Genomic DNA, 25538 nt, shown 5'->3' with positions numbered 1-25538 from the left:
CATGCAGTAAGCTTTCCATTCTTTTCCCCTGTAATGTTTAGGAACACTTATCTAAGGATATGATCATGTTGTGAATTTTCCCACCTCCACTGCCCTGCTGTACATCTTCAGCAGAAGAAAAGGCTAAGGAGCAAACCCTACACAAATCTGGAGTGAAGTTCTGAAGACAGTTAGATGACGTCTGGTACGCTTCCTTCTGGCAACTACTGAAACCAAGCTCGTGCCAAACATATTTCTCTGCTTTCCTTTGGACCGAGAGAAGGGTCTTATTGTCTGGGCAGCAAAAGACCTCCAAAACCACTGCCCTGCCTTGCGCCCTGGGGAGGTCACTTTGGTGCTGTTAACGCAGTGCTTTGACTTCACCCCTGAAGGCCCACTCCATTGTCTCTCAAGACAGATGGATGCCCACAACCGCTCCCGTGTCATTGGGCTACCATTGGATAAGCAAGAACACTTGTCATAGGGGTATTCCTAAATGTTAGTGGCATTCCCATGGAGCATCTATTGCATATCTCAGCCCTGGATATGCAACGGAGATGGAGACTCATCAACTTTCACCAGTGATAGCTGGCATACCCAGTGGAAAGAGATTGGGGGAGTTGTTGTTCAACAACATCTGGAAGGCCACACATTCCTGAGTCCTTCCACACAGCAATTAGGAGCTGTATTGAGCACTTTCCTGACTTAATTTGTTAGGATTGCCCCATGAGTGTCATCCATGCTCTTCTTTTTTTTTTTTTAAAGTTTTTGCAGTTTTTGTTACAGCAGCTGACATTTTCATGCTTTAATAAAGGTAAAGGGACCATTAGGTCCAGTCGTGACCGACTCTGGGGTTGCGGCGCTCATCTCGCTTTATTGGCCAAGGGAGCCAGCATACAGCTTCCAGGTCATGTGGCCAGCATGACTAAGCCGCTTCTGGTGAACCAGAGCAGCACACGGAAACGCCGTTTACCTTCCCACCGGAGCGGTACCTATTTATCTACTTGCACTTTGACGTGCTTTCGAACTGCTAGGTTGGCAGGAGCAGGGACCGAGCAACGGGAGCTCACCCCGTCGTGGGGATTCGAACCGCCGACCTTCTGATCGGCAAGTCCTAGGCTCTGTGGTTTAACCCACAGTGCCACCCGCGTACATGCTTTAGTATAATTCCACAAAACCCTTTTCAAACAGAACCATGAACATATGCAGGGTTTTTTGGGCAGGGGTAGCAGATGTAGTTCTAAGCAGTTCCTTCTCCTGTTAGACACCTGTTAGGTTTCTGAGGTTTTAGAGTTGGCCTATTTTTACACCATCCCAAATAAAATAGTCCAGCACAGTTCACATTACCCGCTGCCCCAGGGCACAAAGTAACCTTTGCATCGAAGACTGGTCTTGCACTGTTTTTCTGCCTATGTGTTGCTTTCTCTTCCATTTTAAATATGCATGCCTTTTGGGTTTTCAGTTGCATTTCACGAAGTCTATCACTGCTGCGGTGCACGATTAAAGAATACACTCTCAGCAGCATTTGCCTAATTCCGTCAAGAGCTGGTATTTGGTAATTTCATTTTCAGGGCCAGAGAAAGCACCAGAGATGATGGGAAGTAAGAGAGGGAATCGAAGGAGGCAAAATGAGCTCTAAAAGGAAAGCAACATTGTTAGAGCAGCTTCTGAGTATTTTATGAGAGAGTAATGGTTTGAAAAGAGCACAAGCTAAACTGAGTGAGTGGCAGAAGAATGAGCATCCATTAGAAGCGATCGCAGGCAGAATTACCACCGAATTAAACTCGAGAAGCTTTTTCAAGGCAAAGGCCAGAGCTCGCTGCAGAAGAAGAGGATGGTGGAGGAAGGCAAATGAACTGGGAGATGGCTACCAAGGCTCACCAAAAAGGCAAAAGGCATTTTAAAAAGTGGGGCACAGAGTTCATATGAAGAAACCGACACACAGGGGATGGGGAACCGCAGAAGACTGGAGAGTGAGTCAGTTGCAGTTCCTTTCTGATTATTGTTCCAGTTCAGAAACTGTTTTTCTACTAGCATTCCATTCTAAATGCTGGTCCCCTGTTTCTGCCAACGGTACACAAGTGCAGTTTTCACCATTCTTAAATTTGGTAAGAAAACACAACACCCTGAATCTGTTGACCTCTATACTCGCATTCCCAGTAGCTCAACTGCAACCTTCCTTCACTCTCGGGGGCAGTCCTGAAAGGCTAAATATACCCCTTGCCCTTCAGTTTTATGCCCCCTTGAATGGCCATTGCAGACATCACCAGCTACATGCTCACCATACATTTAAAGCCCATTCCCCCGGTTCCTAATAATTCTGAGAACTGTAGCATGTAACGTGTGCCGGGAATTGCAGATCTGTGAGTAGTAAACTACAGCTCCCAGGATTTTTTGGGGGGGAGGGTGCTTTACATTATTTGTTTATTGCATTTACACACCATCTTTTCCTCCAGGGTGGAGTGCATGGTTCTCTCCCCCCCCCCCCATTTAATCCGTACAACAACCTTGTGATGTAGCTCAGCTGAGAGGAAGTGACTGACTCCAGACCACCCAGTGAGCTTCAAGGCCCAGAAGGGATTTGAAGCCTGGCTTCCCAAGGTCCTAGTCTGACACTCTGACCACTGCACCACACTGGCCCTCAGTGCATGGAGGGTAAATAGCCAACATCGCTTTCCAGGCAAATCCAATTTTCTGCCAATGTGGTAAAGAGCATTACCTGGCGGCTGATTAATATCATCTTTCAGGTGTGCTCAGTGCCGGATTTATGTATAGGCTAAGTAGGCTGAAGCCTAGGGCCTCTAAATTTAGGGGGCCTCGCCAGCCCTCCCGCTCCCCAGCAGGCGGTCTCCCTTCTCCCAAAATGTAAACCCAAGACTTCATGCAAGGGCTGGGCAACTCAGGCCGAGCAACTATGAGACTCAGGGCTAGCCAGTGGGGCTCAGTTTGAAGCAGTGGCGTGCAACTTGATAATTATTTTTTTGTAGGGCCCCAGTTCACAGCCAAAGCCTGCAAAATCCTAAATAAGCCTAAATAAAATCCATCTAGATTGCCGTGGTGCAGGGGCCCCCTTAGGAGCGGCCCGTGGGGCCCAATTTGGCCCAGTTGCTCCAGTTGCCTTAAGGTCAGCCCTGATGAGACTGTGCATGGGTCGGACTGACAAGCCCTGCACCTTCTAGGTCCCTGGTGTAAACCCTCACTGTGATCAACTCCTGCCCAGAAACCTATGTGGAAGGACGTGTGGACTCCACAGCCACTTACAGACTCACTGTTAAAATTGTGTTTATGGAAGACAATCTTACTCAGCTACGAGTGATCGCCAAAGAAGAAGAGGTATGTGCACTGCTCTCCATGCATGGAGAAAGCAAGGCCCCTTCCTGCTTAAAGTGCAGTGATACTCATCAGTGATTCCAATGCTGTTTATTTCAGCATCTATCTCACCTAACCAAGCATTCTTCAATGAACTGTCTGCCTTTAAAATATCTTTTTAATGGAATATCACTTGAAGGAATTTTTCTTCCATTGTTTTAGTTTTCTTAAAAAATAGCAAGGCTACTCTGTGGGTGGCGCTGTGGTCTAAACCACGGCGGTTCGAGTCCCCGTGAAGGGGTGAGCTCTTGTTTTTCGGTCCCATCTCCTGTCCACCTAGCAGTTCAAAAGCACGTCAAAGTGCAAGTAGATAAATAGGTACCACTCCTGCAGGAAGGTAAACGGCGTTTCCTTGTGCTGCTCTGGTTCACCAGAAGTGGCTTAGTCATGCTGGCCACATGACCTGGAAGCTGTCTGCGGACAAACCCCGGCTCCCTCGGCCTATAGAGCGAGATGAGAACCGCAATCCCAGAGTCCTCCGAGACTGGACCTAATGGTCAGGGGTACCTTTACCTTTACTCTGTGGATCTGGGCAGAGGTTTTGGTGGTCACAGATGCTAGCCAATCACTGTTGTATACAGCCAACTTGGCAGAGTCAGTACTTTCAAGTTCAATGCCGGGAAAGAAATTGTTCATCTGAATATAGCACAGAAGCACAACTGCCAAAAGAGCAGGTTTACATTCCACCTCGGAGAGAGAGAGAGAGAGAGAGAGAGATCCCGGAGACCTGCAGTGGCAGCCAACAGCAACGAAGCAAATCCACTGGCTGGCGAAAAAGCGCACCCAGCCAGGCAGCTCATTGGTCCGGCCTCTTTCCCTCGCCGCCGCCGCCACGAGGAAGGGGGGTGGCTCTCGGTGCAAGAGGCGCCTCCCCGCCGCCGGTGCGCGCTGAGCGCAGGCCAAGCTGCAGCAAGCGAGCGCCGTGCGCGCGCGAGGGAGAGAGAGAGACAGAGAGCGCCAGGCGACGGCGGCGGCGAAAGCGCAGAGAGAGTCTCGGGCAGCCCCGGCGCGGAGGGCAGGGCGGCCGGTCGGCCAAGGCGGAGCCGCGCCTGCGTGCGTCAGGCTCCAGCTGTGGCAACTCGGCAAAGTTCCGCGGAGGCTGGGCGAGCGGCGCCCGGGAGGCGAGCCGAGAGCGAGCCGGAGCTCGGGCAGGAGGACGCACGGCGCTTTCCCCGGCGCGCACGGCGAGCGCGCCGAGGAAAAGTTTGTGGCGCGGGCGGCGGAGCGGTGGCGCCGGCTTCCCATGGAGGGAGCGCAGCCCGAGCCGGAGAGAGGCAGCGGCGGCGGCGGCGGCGGCTGCGCGCAGCCCTGAGCGGCGACCGGTTCCCGAGGCGTCTCCATGGTGTCCCCTCGTCGCCATGGCCAAATGGCTGAATAAGTACTTCAGCCTGGGCAACAACAAGACCAAGAGCCCCCCGCAGCCGCCCAGGCCGGACTACCGGGACAAGCGCAACGGCACGGCGGGCGCGGGCGGCGCAGGGCACCACAGCCACCATCACCACCACCACAGCCACCACCACACGTCGCCGTGCTTCCCGCGCCACGACACCAGCGACCTGCTGCGCGCCTACCGCGCGCAAAAGGACCGCGACTTCGAGGATCCCTACAGCGGGCCCGGCTCGTCGCTGCGCAAGCTGAGAGCGCTCTGCCGCGCCGAGTACTGCGCGCCCGAGGAGCTGCTGGTGGAGCCGCCCGCCGCCGGCCCCAAGCCCTTCTCGTCGGCGTCGTGCTGCGGCGGAGAGGGCGGCGGCGGCACCGGCAGCAGCCCGGCCGTGGCGTCCGCTTCGCCGCAGCTCTTCCGCAGCCACAGCGAGCGGCGAGCGGCCACGCCGCCCGACGCCGCCGCCGTCAAGTACATCTCGCCCAAGCACCGGCTGATCAAGATCGAAAGCGGCGAGGGCGGCAAGGGCAGCGGCGGCGGGTCCCCCGTCACCTGGAGCCCGTCGGGAAGCGGGCGCAAGAAGCTCAACAAGTGCCCCGAGCAAGCGGAGGGTGGCGGCGGCAGTGGCGGCTCCGGCACCAAGAAGGAGAAAGTAAGTGAGCTTGTCAGCCTGGTGGAAACCCGTCTGCCTGGTTCGCGAGGGTAGTGGCGCTTGAGGTCTCCGAACCTGGCGCTGATTCACACGTGCATTCCTTCCCCCATCGCGGTGCGCTTGTTGATTGGCAGGTGAATGTGGGAACGGGCTTCCTGGGGAGTGAGGTGACCCGGAAGCTTCCGTCCATAGGAACCAACAACAACCAGGGGCCGAGATGCCTTCGCCGCCACCCCAATAAAATATTTGAGTCCCCTTCCCCCCAAGTTGATGGGTGCAAATATTGTGCGTGCGTGTGTGCTGCGTGTGTGCTGCGTCATGTGATCGATTATGCAGGTCACCTGCCCCCCCCCCGCATATTTCATTCAAGTTGGCACCCCTGCTTCCATCTGGGGGCGTGTGTTTAGTGATGGCTCATTCGCACGTGCATAGTCACAGGTCGACTTGCATACGTGACCCTGCTCTTCTTGAATGGCAGCTGAATGGGAGACCTCCTGTTGAAAAGCAGAGCGTTGGAGGCGATGTGAAAGAACCATTCCGTGGTGATAACTCTGTTGGGTGCCCATTTGTATGTGTAAATCCGCCCTCCTTGTTGTGGCTTTCATCAGATGATTGGCATGCTTGTGTGAACCAGCGCTGTGCATCCGCCTCTCGCCGTTGCACTCTTATCTAGTGTCAGTGGCATGGAGGCACACTCTGGAACATAAAAGTGATACCGACCAGACAGGGATGAACAGAGAGGATTAACGTGGTAGGGAATGTATTCAGAAACTCTCTGCTCATGACAGACCAGTTACAACACCAATAACCTATTGTGGCTTTTGAACATAGAAAGACCCCAACTTGCTCAAAGAAGGGGCTCTGCTTGGTGCGGTTTCCTTGAAGCTCTTTGTGTAGAACAGACGGGGAAATAATCTGTCTCTGTATTTTATCAGTCTAGTAACCCTCTTTCCTTGAGGAACTGACATGGTTTGTCCCAAGTGATCCTCACAATTGCTGTTGGGTAGCTTAGGCAGAGAGGTGGTGACTTTTTCCCAGGCCTATCCTGCAAGCTCGTGGCTGAGTCGGGATTTATAGCCATAGCCTTCCCTGCCCAGGACTAGCATACTATCCTCTATCTCACATGCTGGGTCACCCAGCTAAACTCCTCTATTTGCATGCATCAGTTCTGTGGAGCAGTGTGCATTAGGCAGGCGGCAGTTGTTGCCTTTGTGCTGGAATAGAGACTTCTGTATTTAAGGATCTGTTTTTAAATATATGCACAGTGGTACCTTGGGTTAAGTACTTAATTCATTCCGGAGGTCTGTTCTTAACCTGAAACTGTTCTTAACCTGAAGCACCACTTTAGCTAATGGGGCCTCCCGATGCTGCCGTGCCGCCGGAGCACAATTTCTGTTCTCATCCTGAAGCAAAGTCCTTAACCCGAGGTACTATTTCTGGGTTAGCGGAGTCTGTAACCTGAAACGTATGTAACCCGAGGTACCACTGTATATATATTTTCAACAAATACAATTCAAACAATCATAATTGGTGAGGAACAGCTGCTCAGTTAGCAGTGGCAATTTCTGAGCATTAGTGACTAGTTCCCTTTATTGTTCTTCGCTTTCTTTCCAAGTGAGAGAAGGTGGAGTATTCAAAGCAGAGATGTCAGTTTTCTCACAAGCGCACTTTCTTAAAGTAGGTGCCTGTTATTAAGTCTGTTACACCCACCCAGACACTTCCAGCTCCAGCACCTATTACACAGCTGTCAAATCTAGAAACTCTATTGTGTAGTGTGTGCATACATGTGTGGCTTGTTTATTGACCCAGCCCTCCCCTGGCTTAGGCACTGCCTGCATCCATTCCTTAAGCAAGAGAGAGCACTTCAACTATTTGTTTTTCTTCTCTCTCTTTTCGGGGGACCCATGTTAACAGCAGAGCTTCTAAGTGGCATTTCTTTTCACGAAGGTGCTGCATCTCAGCTTGGGAACCAGACCTAGACATTTCAGGCTTAGCAGGTCTTTGAGCGACTGTTCTAGTTTTGTGATGGGTAAATTACAGTTGTTGCCAGTTTTGTCTTCCTTCGCACTGTGATTGGATAGGTCTGAATTCAGAACTTTCCGACCACACAGAGCGCAAGATGCTAGGGTTACTCTGGTCAGCTCTTAGGACAGTCTTAGGGGGACAGGAAGGGTGAGGGAGAATGGTATATGGCCAGTGATTCCTTGGCCTTTTCTGTCTAGGAGGACAAATTGCCCTGTGACTCAGCCGCTTTTTATATCTGGCCAACTGAAAGCCAGCGTGACTCCCTGCAATTGTGTCAAGGGCATGCAACAGATAGTGGTTGTGTTTTCAGATCTGTAAAAGAGAAAAGACATTTTAATCCCTCAGATAAAGCACTAAGGAAATAGGGCTTGTTTTTACGGCAATAACCTGAGTCATATGCAAAGTATTTCTAACTGCTTGAGTCAGTACTGACGCTCTCTGTTCAGGGAGGATTTTTTTTTTAAAGGTGTGAGCATCCAGGCATTTTAAGGGTAGGTCTGCTGTCGCATGGCTGTGTATAATTTTTGAGCCAGCAAACGTGAGAGAGAAATGATTTAATTGGTTTGGGTATTATGGTAAACTGGCATATGTAATCTCTTGCAGTTTTAGGAAAACCTTAGAATCAGGGGCATATTTGAAGAGGACTGTTCACAGTCCCAGTCCTGGACTTTTGAGGTTCAAATCTGAAGTTTTCAAAACATGCTTATATCCCAGGAGATGGAGTTTTGTGGCCTGTTGGCCCTGATGATTCAGGTGACTTCGAAAGGTGATAATGATGCAGATAACTCTGAAACCATCTGAAGTTATGGACGGTTTCATCACTGCTTGAGCAGGATCCAAGGAGCAGCTTTAGGCAAGGGTCTCTTAATTCCTTTTTGACATTTATTTCTTCGAGAAACATATGTTGTGCCTTCAGGGAAACCCTTTCCACATTGACTTATCTGCTGAGGAACTGTTGCATGTCTGCTGTGTTGCAAAGGATTCTGGGGAGTCCTGTGACCCACCTCAGTTCATGCACAGGGCTGGATGAAGACGACGACACTCTTACCACCCTTCTTCAAGGACTCTCTAAAAGTAAAATAATATAAAAATTCAGTTAGCATCAATAACTCATATCTGAAAAACACAGATACAGTGGTACCTCGGGTTACATACACTTCAGGTTACATACACTTCAGGTTACAGACTCCACTAAGCCAGAAATAGTGCTTCAGGTTAAGAACTTTGCTTCGGGATGAGAACAGAAATCGTGCTCCGGCGGCGCGGCAGCAGCGGGAGGCCCCATTAGCTAAAGTGGTGTTTCAGGTTAAGAACAGTTTTAGGTTAAGTACGGACCTCCGGAATGAATTAAGTACTTAACCTGAGGTACCACTGTATGTTGCACTTTAGTTTTTGATGTTCATGTCTCATGGTGCATGTGGCTTTTTAAAGTTAGGAGTTTTGGAGTTGTTAAGCGGGTTGCATTTAATTTCCCTTTCAGAGTCATGAGCCTCAAAATGCATTGGGCTAAACAGAACATTTCCAGTGCACCTCTGAGGTCCTTAGAACATAAGAAGAACATCCTGTTCTCTCAGTGGCCACCCAGATACTAGTGGGAAAGCAGGACCTAAACAAAAGAGCACTCTGCCCTCCTGCAGTTTCCAGCAAGTGTTATTCAGAAGCATTGCAGCCTTTGATCATAGAGGCAGAGAACAGCCATCATGGCTAGGAGCCATTGACAGGCTCCATGAATTTGTTTCATCTTTTCAAAAAGCCATCAAAGTTGTTAGCCACCACTGCCTCCTGTGGCAGTGAGTTCCATAGGTTCACTGTGTGTTGCATGAAGAAGTCCTTTCTTTCATTTGCCCCGAATCTTCCAACGTTCAATTTTATTGTATGTTCACGATCACCAGCATTATGAGAGAAGGACAAGAACCTTTCTCTGCCTGCTTTCTGCAGGCCATACATAGAATTATGAACTTTTATCGTGTTGTTTCTTACTCACCTTTTCCTCTAAAGGAAAACGTCCCAAACACCTCAACCTTTCCTCTCAGGGGAGTCTCTCCATCCCCTTTCCTGAACCGTTTCCAACTCTACAATATCCTTTCAAAGGGAAAGTGACCAGAACTGTCGCACCATAGATTTGTATAATGGTGTTGCAATGTCAATAGTTTTCAGTTCTTAAACTCTCTTTGTTCCTACGCAGGCATCCTCTGTGCTTTCTACCTCTGGGTTTGCTGGATCTTTTGTGAGTCGAGGACCCTCCACCCGCATAAGATTATAATAAGACACACAGACACATTATTTTAGGTTAATGGGCAAAATTAGGCCACAAGTTTTATTGGTTACAGCATGTGAGTAGTATTGGCTTAGGCATTGGATGAAACAGCAACACAAGACTCCACCCCACACAGCCAGGAGTCATATCAGGGTTAACAGCCAATGGGAGGAGCTTGTTGATGCAAATACAACTGGAAGCTCCCCCATGACGTCACCGGGGGTCGTGCCATGGCCCTAGCCACCAGCAGGGCATCGGACAGGATCCACGACCGCCGGATTCCTTTAATGGAATACCCAAAAGAGGAGGGGTAGATGATGGCACATACCCAGTCCTCCAACACAGCACACATAGTCCAATGCTTAACCGCCAATACCAGAAAGTTGTGATGAATTGCTTCGAGGTAGGCGAAAAAACCAAGAGGCTGGTGCCAATTTGTCAAATGGATAAAAAAAGTCCTACCAAGCCCCTTGGGCAACCAACCAAAGTCCATAGCAAGGTCAATATGCAAAAGAAGCTGACCTAAAAGGGAGGGAGGGCAGGAGATCTGAAGAAAGCAGGAACAGACTGAGAGAAGACGGCTGCCGTGGCTGTTTAAACACATTTAGCCCCACCTACTGCCCACCCTATTGGTCGGCTGGGAGGCTTGGCCGCGGCAGCAGAACCAATCAGGCTCCCTGCCCCTGCAGGAGGCTGCTCCTGTTCACAACCCCTCCCCTCTGGGAGGAGTGGCTTTACTACCATCCCCTGTGATCGGAGAATGTGCCCTGTATTTCTTGCCCAATAATCCTCCTGTAACTGCACATGGAAGGGACGCGGGTGGCGCTGTGGGTTAAACCACAGAGCCTAGGACTTGCTGATCAGAAGCTCGGTGGTTCGAATCCCCGTGATGGGGTGAGCTCCCGTTGTTCGGTCCCTGCTCCTGCCAACCTAGCAGTTCGAAAGCACGTCAAAGTGCAAGTAGATAAATAGGTACCACTCTGGCGGGAAGGTAAACAGCATTTCCGTGCGCTGCTCTGGTTTGCCAGAAGCGGCTTTGTCATGCTGGCCACATGACCCGGAAGCTGTACGTCGGCTCCCTCGGCCAATAAAGCGAGATGAGCGCCACAACCCCAGAGTTGGTAACGACTGGACCTAACGGTCAGGGGTCCCTTTACCTTTTTAACTGCACATGGCACCTGATGCTCAGTGCTGTGACTGACAGCCTTTCTAGAGTTGCCTGCAAGGTTTCCCTTGATCCTTCCATAGGAGATTGAATCCGGGTCTTTCTGCATACAAAGCAGGCATAGGCAAACTCGGCCCTCCAGATGTTTTGGGACTACAACTTCCATAATCCCTGACCCCTGTTAGCTAGGGATGATGGGAGTTGTAGTCCCAAAACATCTGGAGGGCCAAGTTTGCCTATGCCTGATACAAAGCATCTGCTCAAGCACTGAGCTTATGTGGCTCAAACCCTGCTGCCTCCTCTACAATCATTTTACATTGCTCTGTTTTTTGGGGTGGGACAAACATGTGCACACATGTTTTCAGAGGGCTCAAGTGGATGTAAATATTTGGACTGTGCGCACACGATCGCTTAATTGTATCCAGCAGTCGTGGAGGTTTGGGAGTCAGACCAGATAAAAAAGCAAGGGAGAAGCAGATGGTGATAAGTTTGATAGAAATATGCGTAAACAGAGGAAGAAACTCGGTTGTCGAGGTAAGGCAGAGATCAAAGTTGAAAGGACTGCTATCGGTTGCAACATATTTATGTTGCTGAGCTCTTGCAGAGGGAAGGTATCATATCAAAGCAAGCAAACGCTAGAGGCATAAGCAGAAAGCATCTGCTTTGTTCAGAAGTATTTCTACATGTTTACCCAATGTTGCAATCGCCTATAGGTCTAGGGCAGCAATGTCCAAACTGGCCTGGAGGTGAAGATGCAGTCCCTTTCTGGAGTTGTGAATATCGTACTGCTGATGTGGAAAGAGAGACAGGTAGTTTTATAACTGGTGATTTTTGTCCAGGGCAGGAACAGGGAACCTATCACCTTCCAGATGTTATTGGATTCCAGCTGCCATCATCCTTGGCCATTGGGCATCTTGGCTGGGACTCCAAAAACATCCGGAGTGCTGGTGGTTCCCCATTTCTGGTTGAGGGAAATGGATCTAATCTATAACACTGTGTTTTGTGCATTCTAGAAGTCATGGTCTACTACAGACGCCTTTCCAGAGTTCCTTGGTGAAAATATTAGCATGCATTTTATTTATTAAAGCTTCCCAATTTACATTCTGCCCCAGCAGCTGCAGTGTTTCAGATGTGCAAAATCTGGTCCTTTCTGCTCTTTTTGTCCTCTGACATCAGGTATCTAGGAAACTCCGTAGAGTATCTTGGATAAGCTTTCTTTTAGAAGTTGCAGTTGGAAAGCCAGTGTCGCCCTGAACATGGAAGCTCCTGCTTTCAGTGGGATCCACATCTGGATGCATATTTGAATGTGCATTTCCTTTGTAGCTAGCTTGCACAAGAGTTACATATCCTGCTGCTAATTATTTGTTTCCCTGCCTGAAATTAATGGAAGGGAATCAGACTGGAATTTGAATATCAGATCATCATCCTGCAATGGTGGAACTCCAACTCCAACACTGGAAATAACACTTGCTGGGTTCCCACATTATCTTAATTTCAGAGCCCACTATGCAAGAGGTCCTGCTTGAAGTTAATGCCAGTGCTGTTTGAGCTGTTAAAGAATTTCAAAGTCAGTCCTCGGTGGAAGGTTGCAGTCAATGGAGGGGCAAGCCTTTGCTGAGAGACACTGAGCCCAGATCATTGATAGGGCTGCGGCTGGCTAGGACTGCTGAGAGTTGTACAGTGGTACCTCTAGTTACGAACTTAATTCGTTCCAGAGGTCCGTTCTTAACCTGAAACTGTTCTTAACTAGAGGCGTGCTTTCGCTAATGGGGCCTCTAGCTGCCTCTGTGCCACCAGCACACTATTTCCATTCTCATGCCAAGGCAAAGTTCTCAAGTCGAGGTAACTCCTCCCGGTTAGCGGGGTTTGTAACCTGAAGTGTTTGTAACCTGAGGCATTTGTAACTCGAGGTACCGCTGTACAGAGTTATTACAGTGGTACCTCTGGTTAAGAACGTAATTCGTTCTGGAGGTCCGTTCTTAACCTGAGGTACAGCTAATGGGGCCTTCCGCTGCTGCTGCTGCGCAATTTCTGTTCTCACCCTGAAGTAAAGTTCTTAACCTGAGGTACTACTTCCGGGTTGGTGGAGTCTGTAACCTGAAGCGTTTGTAACCCGAAGCGTTTGTAACCCGAGGTACCACTGTAGTCTGAAACATCACATTGGGGAAGGCTGATTTGAAAACTGAAAACCAGAATTCTGAAGTGTGTGCCTGGAAGCTAGCTAGCTAGCACTACTGGAGCAAACTGGGAAAACTGCTGGAGCAACAGGCTGGTAGCCATTAACATTCTTCTGACGTGCTGCCATGCGGAAGTGTTGGGTGTGTTCGCGGATGCTCTTTCGGTTTGTATGGGGCAACAGTGGGGTGGCTGCCACCCCACACAAGCCGAGTGTTCATGCTAGAGCTTGCCCCAGGATCCTCTTGCCATATTCAGGGGACTCTGTGGCTGGGCTGATGCCGAGAGGTTTCACAACAGACAAAGGGGTGTGGGAAGGTTCCTGCAGTTTAAAAAGCTTCCGATCTTCTGTACGTAGTTCTAATCCCTTTTGGGTGGCCTCACACTATAGCAGTGACTTTTTATCCACTAACACTGGTGGGTGGTAAGAAATTTATTACTGCTGCTGTTGCTACTACCACTACTAGTTAGCCCCTACATTGCACAGGTGGCGCTGTGGTCTAAACCACTGAGTCTCTTAGGCTTGCCAATCAGAAGGTCGGCAGTTCAAATCCCGGCAACGGTGTGAGCTCCCGTTGTTCTGTCCCAGCTCCTGCCAACCTAGCAGTTCGAAAGCACACCAGTGCAAGTAGATAAATAGGTATCGCTGTGGTGGGAAGGTAAACGGCGTTTCTGTGCGCTCTGGCACTCGTCACAGTGTTCCGTGGGCCAGAAGCAGTTTAGTCATGCTGGCCATATGACCCGGAAAGCTGTCTGTGGACAAACGCCAGCTCCCTTGGCCTGAAAGCGAGATGAGCTCCACAACCCCATAGTCGCCTTTGACTGGACTTAACCGTCCAGGGGTCTTTTACCTTTTACCTATTTTACCTTATGTTATGTACTGAGTTGAATAGGATCCAAACTGCAGCAGTCTGATTGGTCCTAGAACAATAGGATCCAAATTGCAGCAGTCTGATTGGTCCTAGAACAATAGGATTCAGAATGCAGCAGTCTGATTGGTCCAAGAACAATGCAGCAGTATGATTGGTTGGCAGGAACCACCCAATCATGCTCCAGATATAAGTGAATCCACAACCTGATTGGCTTACAGTAGAATTCCAGAATTAACCAATCATGTGCAGCCCATTGTGTAAATAATGTATATAAAGCAGATACTTTGAGGGGACTTTCATTCATTTCTCCTCACCACTATGAGCTGAATAAACAGCATGAAATCACTTTGCGGCTCTGAGTATATTTCACCTTACATTGCACTTTAGTGTCCAAAGCGCTACACGTGCAGCAATTACGTTGCTGCTGTCCTTCCAGCAATCCTGCAAGGTAGTCCAGTATTATTTCCTCTGCGTTACAAGTGGAGGGCTGAGGCCAAGAAAAATGGCTTGCGGCTGATTAGCTCATAGCAAAAGCAAGATTTGGAGCAGGGATATGTGAGGCCATCTCCTAGGCAATATGCTGTACCGTCATTAATATACATTTATGTATTTCTTTAAAGAAGCTAGCTAACAGTGCAGTCCTAACCTTGTCCACCCAGAATAAGAAGGTAAAGGGACCCCTGACCATTAGGTCCAGTCGTGACCGACTCTGGGGTTGCGACGCTCATCTCGCTTTACTGGCTGAGGGAGCCGGCGTACAGCTTCCGGGTCATGTGGCCAGCATGACTAAGCCACTTCTGGCAAACCAGAGCAGCACACGGAATCGCCGTTTACCTTCCCAACAGAGTGGTACCTATTTATCTACTTGCACTTTGAGGTGCTTTCGAACTGCTAGGTTAGCAGGAGCAGGGACCGAGCAACAGGAGCTCACCCTGTTGCTGGGACCGACCTTCTGATTGGCAAGTCCTAGGCTCTGTGGTTTAACCCAAAACGCCACCTGTGTCCCACTCAGAATACCTGGGCTTAAATCCTATGGAATTCAATGGATTGTAGCCTGAGTGTTTTACACAGTGCAATTTTTTTAGGAAAAGAGGTGCCGGAACTCACTATAAACACCTTCCTGGCTCTCTTTGAATGGCAATGGTGTCCACCTGAGAGGTGCCGGAACTGAGTTCCCACAGCTGAAAAAAAGCCCTGGTTTTACAGCAGTTTAAAGAGACACATCCCTGCTTAAAGATTGCTGCTGAACAGCTTAACTATACATTACTTTGAATGTGTATCGGCTGCAGAATTCCATCTCCCTAGGGATGTTCATTTGTCATGTTGATGTCATAGTGCTCAATATTTCCCTGACCTCACACCACTTGGTTAGCTGGCGCTTGCCGGATTGGTGGAAATGCTGTGATGTCATGCCTTGTGTTGTCTTTAACGAACTGCTGCCAGGGAGCTGCAGAAGGGAGGCGGAGGCAGCCCCAAACACCGGTGAGAGCCACATGGGCCACATTCACAATATACATTTATAGTGCTATGATGCCACTTTAAATATTCAAGGCACCCCCAAGGAATTCTGGGAGCTGCAGGTTTTTAAGGCTGCAGAGAGCTGTGAGGAGGCCCTTACTCTCCCGCAGAGATAGAATTTACAGTTTCCTAGGAAGAAGGATTGATTGCTAAACCCTTCGGAGAATTGCAGTTCTCAGGATTCTTCTGAGGAAGCCAGGAATGTTTAAAGCAGTGGCATAGTGCTTTAAATGCACGGTGTGATTGTAGCCTCAGTGGGCTTTTGAAGGCATCTTATACTCCCCACTCACTCCCCAATATCTGGAATCATCACTGGTAGGGAGTGGGGCAGAAAAGGAGACCAGGCTACGTGAGGGAGCATCAGGAAGAGGTCTTCAGAAAAGAATGGGCTGTGATCGTTTTTTTTAAAAAAATTGTAAAACAGAAAAAAAAGATTCCTTTTGAGATTTAAGGCATAGATGGGGAAATTTGTGTCCCTCTATACATGTTATTCGCATGGTCGGCAGTTCGAATCCCCGCGGTGGGGTGCGCTCCCATCATTCGGTCCCAGCGCCTGCCAACCTAGCAGTTCGAAAGCACCTCCGGGTGCAAGTAGATAAATAGGGACCGCTTACCAGTGGGAAGGTAAACGGCGTTCCGTGTGCTGCGCTGGCTCGCCAGATGCAGCTTGTCACGCTGGCCACGTGACCCGGAAGTGTCTGCGGACAGCGCTGGCTCCCGGCCTATAGAGTGAGATGAGCGCACAACCCTAGAGTCTGGCAAGACTGGCCCGTACGGGCAGGGGTACCTTTACCTTTATACATGTTATTGAGCTGCCATCCCCATCACCATGCTGCCTGGGGCTCCAACAACATTTAGAACACCATAAGCTCCTCACCCCTGATTTAAGGGACACAATTTTTGAAAAGGTCTCCAGTAGTCTCTTTTTTAAAAGAAGAAAGAAAAGGTCCGTGGCAAGGAAAAGGAAAGGAAAGAATGTTACAGGACTAATAGGAAATACAGTACAGTGGTACCTCTGGATACAAACAGGATCCGTTCCAGAGCCCTGTTCGCATCCAGAAGCAAACATAACTAGCGATGGCACATCTGCGCACGCACGTGTCGCTTTTCGCCGCTTCTGCACATGCGCATGACGTCATTTTGAGCGTCTGCGCATGCACAAGTGGCCAAACCCAAAAGTAGCACGCTCCGTTACTTCTGGGTTGCCGCGGAGCGCAACTCGAACGCGCTCAACCCGAAGCGCATTCAACCCGAGGTATGACTGTATATATATTCTGCCCCAGTGCGAGCTTGGGGCACAGATTCAGTGGGGAAGACCCTCCTGTGCAAGCCCCATTGAAATGAATGGGGCACACATGACAACTCTCTTGCACTCATCTCTCATTCTTTTCAATGGGGCTTGGCGCTAGTTGGGGTTCCCTGTGGATATCGCACGTGGCAAATGGTATAAACCCACATGTCTTGGGGAGCAGAACATGAAAGTATTGGGTGGTGGCACATTTTTAAGGCGATAAATTACGTCCTGTCTGCATGTAATTCCAAAATAAATCACCTTGTCAGGGTGAAGGAAGATTAAAGCTCTGATAAAATATTTATTGCCGTGTCAGTCGTCTACCTTTTGAGTCACTGACTGGAAACACTTAATTCTTTCAGGGAAGTGAGTGATTACATTGGAAATATTCATTCATATTGCAGTGTGTGTGTGGTTTTTTTTAAAAAAACAGACTTAAATTTTACTTTAAAGTGCCATTGGCAGGTTAGTGAAATTCTAGAGCATCTGGATACGTAGCACAGCTTCAGAAAAGAAATGAGTGAATGTCACACAAAGCTGAAGTCCTGTGAGAGGCAGTGTGGTGTAGTGGTTAGACTGTTGGACTGTGAGTGAAAAGACCCAGGTTAAATCTCCCTCAAGACACACGCTGGCTATTTAGCCGTGATAATAAATGTTCACTCAGGACACAAGATGGTACAAAGGCTATAGAGTAACATTTCTTGAAAAGAAATCTGCTATCGTGCTATTAAGGTATGAATGAAGCATCTGTTAGCATTTTATTTTTGTCTGAGACCAAGGACATTTTTTTAAAATAGAGAAAAGTTGAATTCTTCTCTGAACCATTGAGCAAAGTTTCTCTGAACTTTGAAGACACAGATCCAACAATGGAACTTTCCTTATTTTCCTGTTCAGGGACTTTTGATGATTCCCATCAACTTTTGTAGGAGTGGACTTCCTCAGCGTTAGCTATTACAAAGGAGAACAACAAAGCGAAGTTTATCTGCTTCCGCCCCAGTTGTGGCAGTGAGATCTCTCTGGCTTTTCTAGTGCCCAGAAAGTGCCAAGTGGGGGGGAAGTGGGGCAGCCTGGCAGGCAATGCCAAAAGGCAAGTGGTAAGGAAAGTAAAAGAGAAGGGAAGGTAAAGGACCCCTGGATGGTTAAGTCCAGTCAAAGGCGACTATGGGGTTGTGGCGCTCATCTCGCTTTCAGGCCGAGGGAGCTGGCGTTTGTCCACAGACAGCTTTCTGGGTCATGTAGCCAGCATGACTAAACCGCTTCTGGCGCAATGGAACACCGTGATGAGTGCCAGAGCACACAGAAACTCCGTTTACCTTCCCACTGCAGTGGTACCTATTTATCTACTTGCACTGGCATGCCTTCGAACTGCTAGGTTGGCAGGAGCTGGGACAGAGCAATGGGAGCTCACTCCATTGTGAGGATTCGAACCGCCGACCTTTCGATCGGCAAGCCCAAGAGGCTCAGTGGTTTAGACCACAGCGCCACCTGCATCCCTGGTATTACAGTGGAACCTTGAGTTGCGGACATAATCCGTCCCGGAGGCACAACCGCAACTCGAAGTGTTCGCATCCAGATGTGCCGTGTCTGCGCGTGCTGCGCGATTTAGTGCTTCTGCCCGTGCGCAAACTGCGATTTAGAGCTTCTGTGCATGCGCAAACTGCAATTTAGCACTTCTGCGCATGCACAAGCAGGGAAACCCAAGAGTAACCGTTCTGGTACTTCCGGGTTGCCACCGGATGCAACTTGAAGAGACATAACCTGAAGCGGATGCAACATGAGGTATGACTGTAAAAATATGTTCTAAGGAATGAGGTTAGGTTCACAGGTGTAAAAAGAAATGTGGAATTTGGCTTATTTGTTTTATTTCTTTGGGGTGTTTTTTTTTGTACACCACCTGGGGATGCCATGTGAAAGACAATCTAAAAGTATTTAAATTCAAAAATACATTTCCTTAATCAATTTCTCTAACCGGTCAGGAGTCCTGCATAAGCCAGAGAGATAGAACAAGGGATCCGCTGCAACACACACAGTACATGAAGTTTAGAATAAAGAGGTGTTTAGGAATGCGGGTGGTGCTGTGGGTTAAACCACAGAGCCTAGGACTTGCTGATCAGAAGGTTGGTGGTTCGAATCCCCACGACGGGATGAGCTCCTGTTGCTCGGTCCCTGCGCCTGCCAACCTAGCAGTTCAAAAGCACGTCGAAGTGCAAGTAGATAAATAGGTACCGCTCTGGCGGGAAGATAAACGGCGTTTCCGTGCGCTGCTCTGGTTCGCCAGAAGCGGCTTAGTCATGCTGGCCACATGACCCGGAAGCTGTATGCCGGCTCCCTCGACCAATAAAGCGAGATGAGCGCCGCAACCCCAGAGTCGGCCACGACTGGACCTAATGGTCAGGGGTCCCTTTACCTTTTTATTATTTACCAGGACCTAGATCTTTCTCCAGGTCCACATGTATTTCTTTAATGCTTGTTTATATCCCATGAATCTTGTGAGATTTAGAGCATATTACATTTTTAATGCCACCCTTCATCCAAGGAACTATAAATGGATCTCCCCCACCCCAAACACACACATTTTATCTTCACCACAATATTGTGAGGCTGCATCCACACAATACATGTAAAGCACACACACACCCTAGCTAAGAATCCTGGCAACTATGTTTGCTCAGGGTGGTGGGAATTGTAGCTGTGGGAGCAGTAAATTGCAGTTCCCGGGATTCTTTTGTGGGAAAGAATGTGCTTTAAATGTACTTTCAATGTATGGTGTGTATGCAGAGTTAATAACTGGCCATGGGCATTCAGTGATCTGAGATCTGAACGCAGGTCTTCCCAGTTCTATGTCCAACACTACCCATTGCTCCATACTGCCCGAACACTTTTTGTATGATCCGATTAGAGTTTGTCTTCAGGGATTTAGATCACTGTGCCATATATAATATTTGAAAGTTCTTTTATTAGGTACTGATTTATTCCCCATTACCTGAAAGGCAAATCCTTCAAATGGTGAGACAGGCAAAAGACTGTTCCTTTAGGAATATGTGACTTGATTTAGCAGTGAAAAAATTCATACTCATCCTTCACTGACAAGGAAACTGTGCTTGTGGCAGGTTTATAAGGTGGCCTTGAATAACCTGTCTCTTTTTAAACAGCTAAAGAATCCAAACTTGTTGGGAAATGAAGCTGTACAAGAAAAACAGGTATTGGGTGAATAACCAGGCCCAAACATCTAAGACATCCCAGCGAGGCATTCCAGATGTTCACAATTGCACGATCTCTGCGCAGGTCTCCCAAGTGGAATTTGAGCACAGTTGCAGAACTGTAATCTCTTAGATTATCTTTTTGACCAAAAATGTTAGGAACTCATTGTGGCTGGCTCATTCAACAGTTACTTGCACTTTGCAGAACTGTGTTGCAATGGAGACCGAGATCTTCTTGATTGTCTGGGGCCTGGTTTCAGAAGTAACGCAAAACCACGATTTCCTCCTGCTACAACAGGCTGTGGCAAATCCTTTTCTTCATGTGCAAACAGAGGAAGTTCAGAGTTTCCCATTTGCTGTTCCCCATCATGTTTGAGTGTGGGAAACTCTGGTTTGTTCAAACCAAGACCAAACATGATCTCAGGGCCATTCCCCCACTTTTACATGAATGAAAAACTGCAGTTTGTTCTAAATTAGAAATGAGAGCTTTAAAGTTCCTTTGCATGTACAGTGGTACCTCAGGTTACATACGCTTCAGGTTACATACACTTCAGGTCACAGACTCCACTAACCCAGAAATAGTACCTCGGGTTAAGAACTTTGCTTCAGGATGAGAACAGAAATCGTGCTCTGGTGGCGTGGCAGCAGCAGGAGGCCCCATTAGCTAAAGTGGTGCTTCAGGTCAAGAACAGTTTCAGATTAAGAACAGACCTCCGGAACGAATTAAGTACTTAACCCGAGGTACCACTGTATAGGAGAATGGGGAGACAGTCAAATCTCTTGCTCATTGTTAGCATAACAGAAAGCCTTGGTTCTCAAGGAGCACTTTTCATGTGTCACATAATCTAGAGGCTTGAACCCAGAACTGCATGGCTTGTGGTGAAGATCTAGCACAATGAGCTGTCCAGGAGTCTTTTACTTGCATTCAAGGCCTCTATTTGCCCACGGAAGACCCTGGGTGTGCAACATTGGATTCTAAGTTTTACACAAGACCCACAGAAATGAATGAGCATGACTAAATTAGTTCTGTTAATTTCCGAGGGTCTGCTGTGAATAAAACTTAGTTGAATATCACCCCAAAGAAAAAGGTATTCTGCCCCCCGCACTGCCCTGAATTGCATATTGAGATGCACGTCAACAAGGAAATTTCACATCTCCTGGGTTGATTTGACCAACCTGTGTTGACTTGAGCCAAACAGATTTGCATGTAGTTTGGAATCCATCAAGTCGCACATCTTTGATTGCTTTCTGAAACACACTCCTAATACAGTGGAACCTCGGTTTTCCAGTATAATCCGTTCCGGAAGACTGTTCCACTTCCGAAACGTTCAAAAACTGAAGCCTGCATTTCTGGAAGCATTTACATCTGGAAAACTCAGTATGGAAGCCACGTGGCATGTTTGGCTTCCGAAAAGCGTTCGAAAACTGAAGACTTCCGGGTTTTCGGCATTCAAAAGCTGAAATGTTCGACTTCCGAGACACTTGAAAACCGAGGTTCCACTGTATTTGGACTGGGGGAAAATTAAGATGAGAAATTACTCTCGGTGAACACCATGAGATTTTCAAAAGATTACCCTCCCCTTCTCCCTAAAAGCACATTTTAATGTGCTCTTTTGAAACCAAAGCTGTGATCTTCTGCTACTTGACTGTGGGAAGTCTGCAACATGTGGATTATACCCACAATGAAGTCTGGATTCTGTGAAAAAGTGCTTCTGGTCTTTACTGCTATGAAAAAGGCACAATAACCAAAGATCCATACAGCTAGCTCAGCGATTCTCGAACCGATTCCCTTCATGTCGTGCAGCAAATTAAACTGAGAGGGACTTCCAGTGGCAGATTCTGATACTGTGTGTTGTTGTTCAAAGGAGGGGAGGGAAGTCGAGAATCCCATGAGGCCTGCCCCTAGCCCTTGGGCATGTTTAAAGTACCTCTTCAGATCCCGGCTGTGCTAAATTCTGCTTGAAAGCCTTGGCTGTGGATTAAATGTATCTTTGAGCTTTTCGGCAGGTATGACTGACTCTTGTTTTTGCATCCAAGGAAGTAAGAACCCAAAGCCAGGAGACTGGAAACCAAATACAATTTTATTTAATATCAAAGCACAAACAACAGATGCTCCCCTTAATTTTAGAAGGCTGTGTTTTTATCACTCACTTTGATAACCTTATCCAATGCCAGCTCTTGGTGTGTGCGTATGTTTTTTTAAAAAACAAAGATTCACTGAATAAGAATAACTTTTAATAATAATTTTATTATTTATACCTCGCCCATCTGGTTGGTTTCCTCAGCCACTCTGGGTGGCTTCCAACACATATAAAAACACAATAAAACGTCAAACATTAAAAACTTCCTATTACAGGGAAATGAAATGGTGTCCGCCTTTGTTCCTGCTATCTGTGGCCCTGGCTGTATGTACAGTGGACAGGCAAGTGAGTCACTCTTGTACTCTGTTAAGTAATTCCACTAATGTGTGAGGGATAGGCAAGTAATGTGGGAGATGCTCTTAAAATGGAGCGCGGCAGCTGTCCTTCGACTGGGTCTTCGCATTTGGCTGCAAGAGCTTGAGTAATGTCGAGGGGTTTCTTTCTCTCCCCCCAGCCTCCCCCACTCCCAATCCTGTCCTTTAAGGTTTGTGGCATGTGCATAGTTCCCTTGATCCATCTCGTGCTTGGGTTCCATATTGTTAGCAGCTGGCCTGATTTAATGCCACAGCCACTGGCCTCCTCTCAAAAGGAAGTGGTAATTTGGGATGGATGTCAAAACCTCCCTCAGATGGCATTTGCTTTCTCTCTGATGTCTGCAATTACTAAGGCATCATCTGTAACTTTAAGTGGTCCTGTATAAATAAATCAGAAAGGGGACCGTCAAGCTAGAGGCCGAGATCTCAACGTTATTTCTGAAAGGCGCAAATGCACAGAACGGCGCAGATGTTGCCCTCCTTATGCTGCTCTTGCCTTGACGGAGGCTCAACCGTTCTTCTCCAGTGTATACATTAGGCATTCCAAACTAAGCTTGGGTTGGAAGAACTCAAACAAATGTTCTCTAGGTAGTTTGTGGCTCAAGTAGGAGACCTAGGCCTGGGCCATATGCCTGCATGGTGGCAATAGATGTTATGAGGAAACACAGGGATCCCAATACAACGCTGTTAGGGGGTAAGCTGATGGGGTGGTGGTGCAGTGGTCTTTGCAGATCAAAATTGGTGGTGGGATGGGATGCTTCAACTTTCTCCCCCACTAATTCCCCAGCCGTCTTTCATTCATGTTTTCTCCTGCTGAGGGGAATCAGAAGTATGCCTGGCTGGGGTCCTTGATAGAGGGACATTTGCAGAAGAGAATTAGCACTGGACGTGGGTGGCACTGTGGGTTAAACCACAGAGCCTAGGACTTGCCGATCAGAAGTTCGGCGGTTCGAATCCCCGTGACGGAGTGAGCTCCCGTTGCTCGGTCCCTGCTCCTGCTAACCTAGCAGTTTGAAAGCACGTCAAAGTGCAAGTAGATAAATAGGTACCACTCCGGCGGGAAGGTAAACGGCGTTTCCATGCGCTGCTCTGAAGCGGCTTAGTCATGCTGGCCACATGACCCGGAAGCTGTACGCCGGCTCCCTCTGCCAATAAAGCGAGATGAGCGCCGCAACCCCAGTCGGCCACGACTGGACCTAATGGTCAGGGGTCCCTTTACCTTTAAGCTCCCATGCGTATTGATCATCCCCTATAAGTGCCTTTCACTTGCAAAGGAAACATCCAAACCCACCTTTATTGACCTTTTAAGTTCTTGAGTTTTAAGTCAAGAAAGCAAGCTTGTTTTCTGCCACTCCAGAGTGTGGGACCCAAACCAATGGATTCAAATTAGGAGATTCTGACTAAAAGAGATTCCGATGCACTTTCTGACACTGAGAGCTGAGAGAACAGGCTCCCTCGGAATGTGGTGGACTCTCCTTCACTAGAGCTTTTAAAGCAGAGGTTGGATGGCTATCTGTCATGGATGCTTAAGATGAGATTCCTGCATTGCAGGGGGTTTGACTAGATGACTCTTAGGGTCCCTTCCTAAGAGAGTCAGTGTGGTGTAATGGTTAAGAGTGATAGACTCGTAATCTGGTGACCGTGTTCGCTTCCCGCTCCTCCACATGCAGCTGCTGGGTGACCTTGGGCCAGTCACACTTCTTTGAAGTCTCTCAGCCCCACTCACCTCACAGAGTGTTTGTTGTGGGGGAGGAAGGGAAAGGAGAATGCTGGCCGCTTTGAGACTCCTTCGGGTAGTGATAAAGCGGGATATCAAATCCAAACTCCTCATCCTTCCAATTCCATGTAAGATTCCAGACCTTTCTAATATATTTATTATATTTATTTACCCCTTCCTGAAAAATATTGCCTCTGGGGTTTCTAGTTAGTTGTCACTGGCATCTGGAGGCTTCCTCTCTCCCATATTTTCCTAGGGCTGATTCATACAGGCGGATTAATCACTTAATTATTTTGGCATGCAGCGGAGACTGGTCTGTGTGCTGCAGGTATTCATGGAGTTCTGTGCTGCTGTCCTCTGGACCCTGCTTCATGGCTCTCAGTGATAACATATCTGCAAATCTATTTCCTTCATTATTTTGTTCCAGCCAAGGGTGCTTATGTACTGGGAATTACACCTTTGCAGTTTCAGAACCAAAGCACTTGTGAAGCAGTTTTCTTAGGAAATGAAAACAGTAAACAGTAAAATTATGTCTCTGAACACATTGCAAGAAGTAGCTATTATTATTACTGCTTTGATTATCCCTGTCTTGCAGTGTGGAGGGAGTACAGTGGTACCTCGGTTTTTGAACGTAATCCATTGCAGAAGATCGTTCGAGTTTTGAAATGTTCGAAAACCAAAAATTCAAAACGGAAGCCTCGAAACGGAAATCTCAATACAGAAGCTGTGTTTCCGGTTTGACTACCAAGGCACATTCAAAAACCGAAGCATTTACTTCCGGGTTTACGGCGTTCGAGTTCCAAAACGTTTGTCAACGGAGATGTTCGAAAACCGAGGTACCACTTTATTAGGATAGCAGTGGAAGATGGTTTGTTCCATTGAAGGGTGGAGCAGAAACCTGTTAAGGAGTAGGGTATAATCAGGACCGGCCTGCCCAAGAGGCAGACTGAGCCAGCTGCCTCAGGTGGTGGAAACTCAAGATGCAGCACCTTCACGGCCACCACACCAGCTCTGCTGGCACCAGAGAAGAGGTGCCAGCAGTGGCTTCTGACAAGTTCATGTGCACTCCATGAGATCTTGCGAGAGCTCTGCAAGATCTCGCTGGACCTGCCATCATCACCTTTGCTTTGGGATGACACCTTTCCATTCCACCTCAGGCGGCAAAATGGGACATACCGCCCCTGAATATGATCCCAGTACTCAAAGCGCAGAAACTATTTGAAAGCAGGAAACTCAGACTCTTGGCTGCTACTGTGTTGGGCTACTGGTGGGTCAAGGTTTGGCATCCCTGGACTTCTGGAAGAAAAATACTTTTTCTGTGCAGCCTGAGCAAGAGCAGTAACCATGAAGGAAAAGAATAGGCCAGTATATATGTGGACTGTCGCTGGATCAAGTGACTTTTTAAGTTCTCAAAGCTCTTAACCCAGCTGAAGGTTGCCATCTGAACTAGCCAGATGTTTAACTGAGAATCAATCACAGTAA

General features: G+C 48.1%; 1 protein-coding gene across 1 annotated transcript in view; it reads left to right on the top strand.

The window, feature by feature from the left end:
* The first annotated feature begins 3887 nt into the window (after positions 1–3887).
* SHB (SH2 domain containing adaptor protein B) overlaps positions 3888–25538 on the top strand; it is a 156690-nt gene continuing 135039 nt past the window's right edge. Inside the window, exon 1 of the mRNA XM_080986758.1 lies at positions 3888–5381. Within this exon, the coding sequence (XP_080842884.1) occupies positions 3903–5381 (1479 nt within the window). The 5' untranslated portion in view covers positions 3888–3902. The remainder of the gene's footprint in view (positions 5382–25538) is intronic.

The sequence above is a fragment of the Podarcis pityusensis genome (assembly GCF_964106645.2).
Source record: "Podarcis pityusensis genome assembly, chromosome: 17".
In the NCBI taxonomy this organism is placed as follows: Eukaryota; Metazoa; Chordata; class Lepidosauria; order Squamata; family Lacertidae; genus Podarcis; species Podarcis pityusensis.
This window is presented reverse-complemented; position numbering and strand designations above follow the sequence as displayed.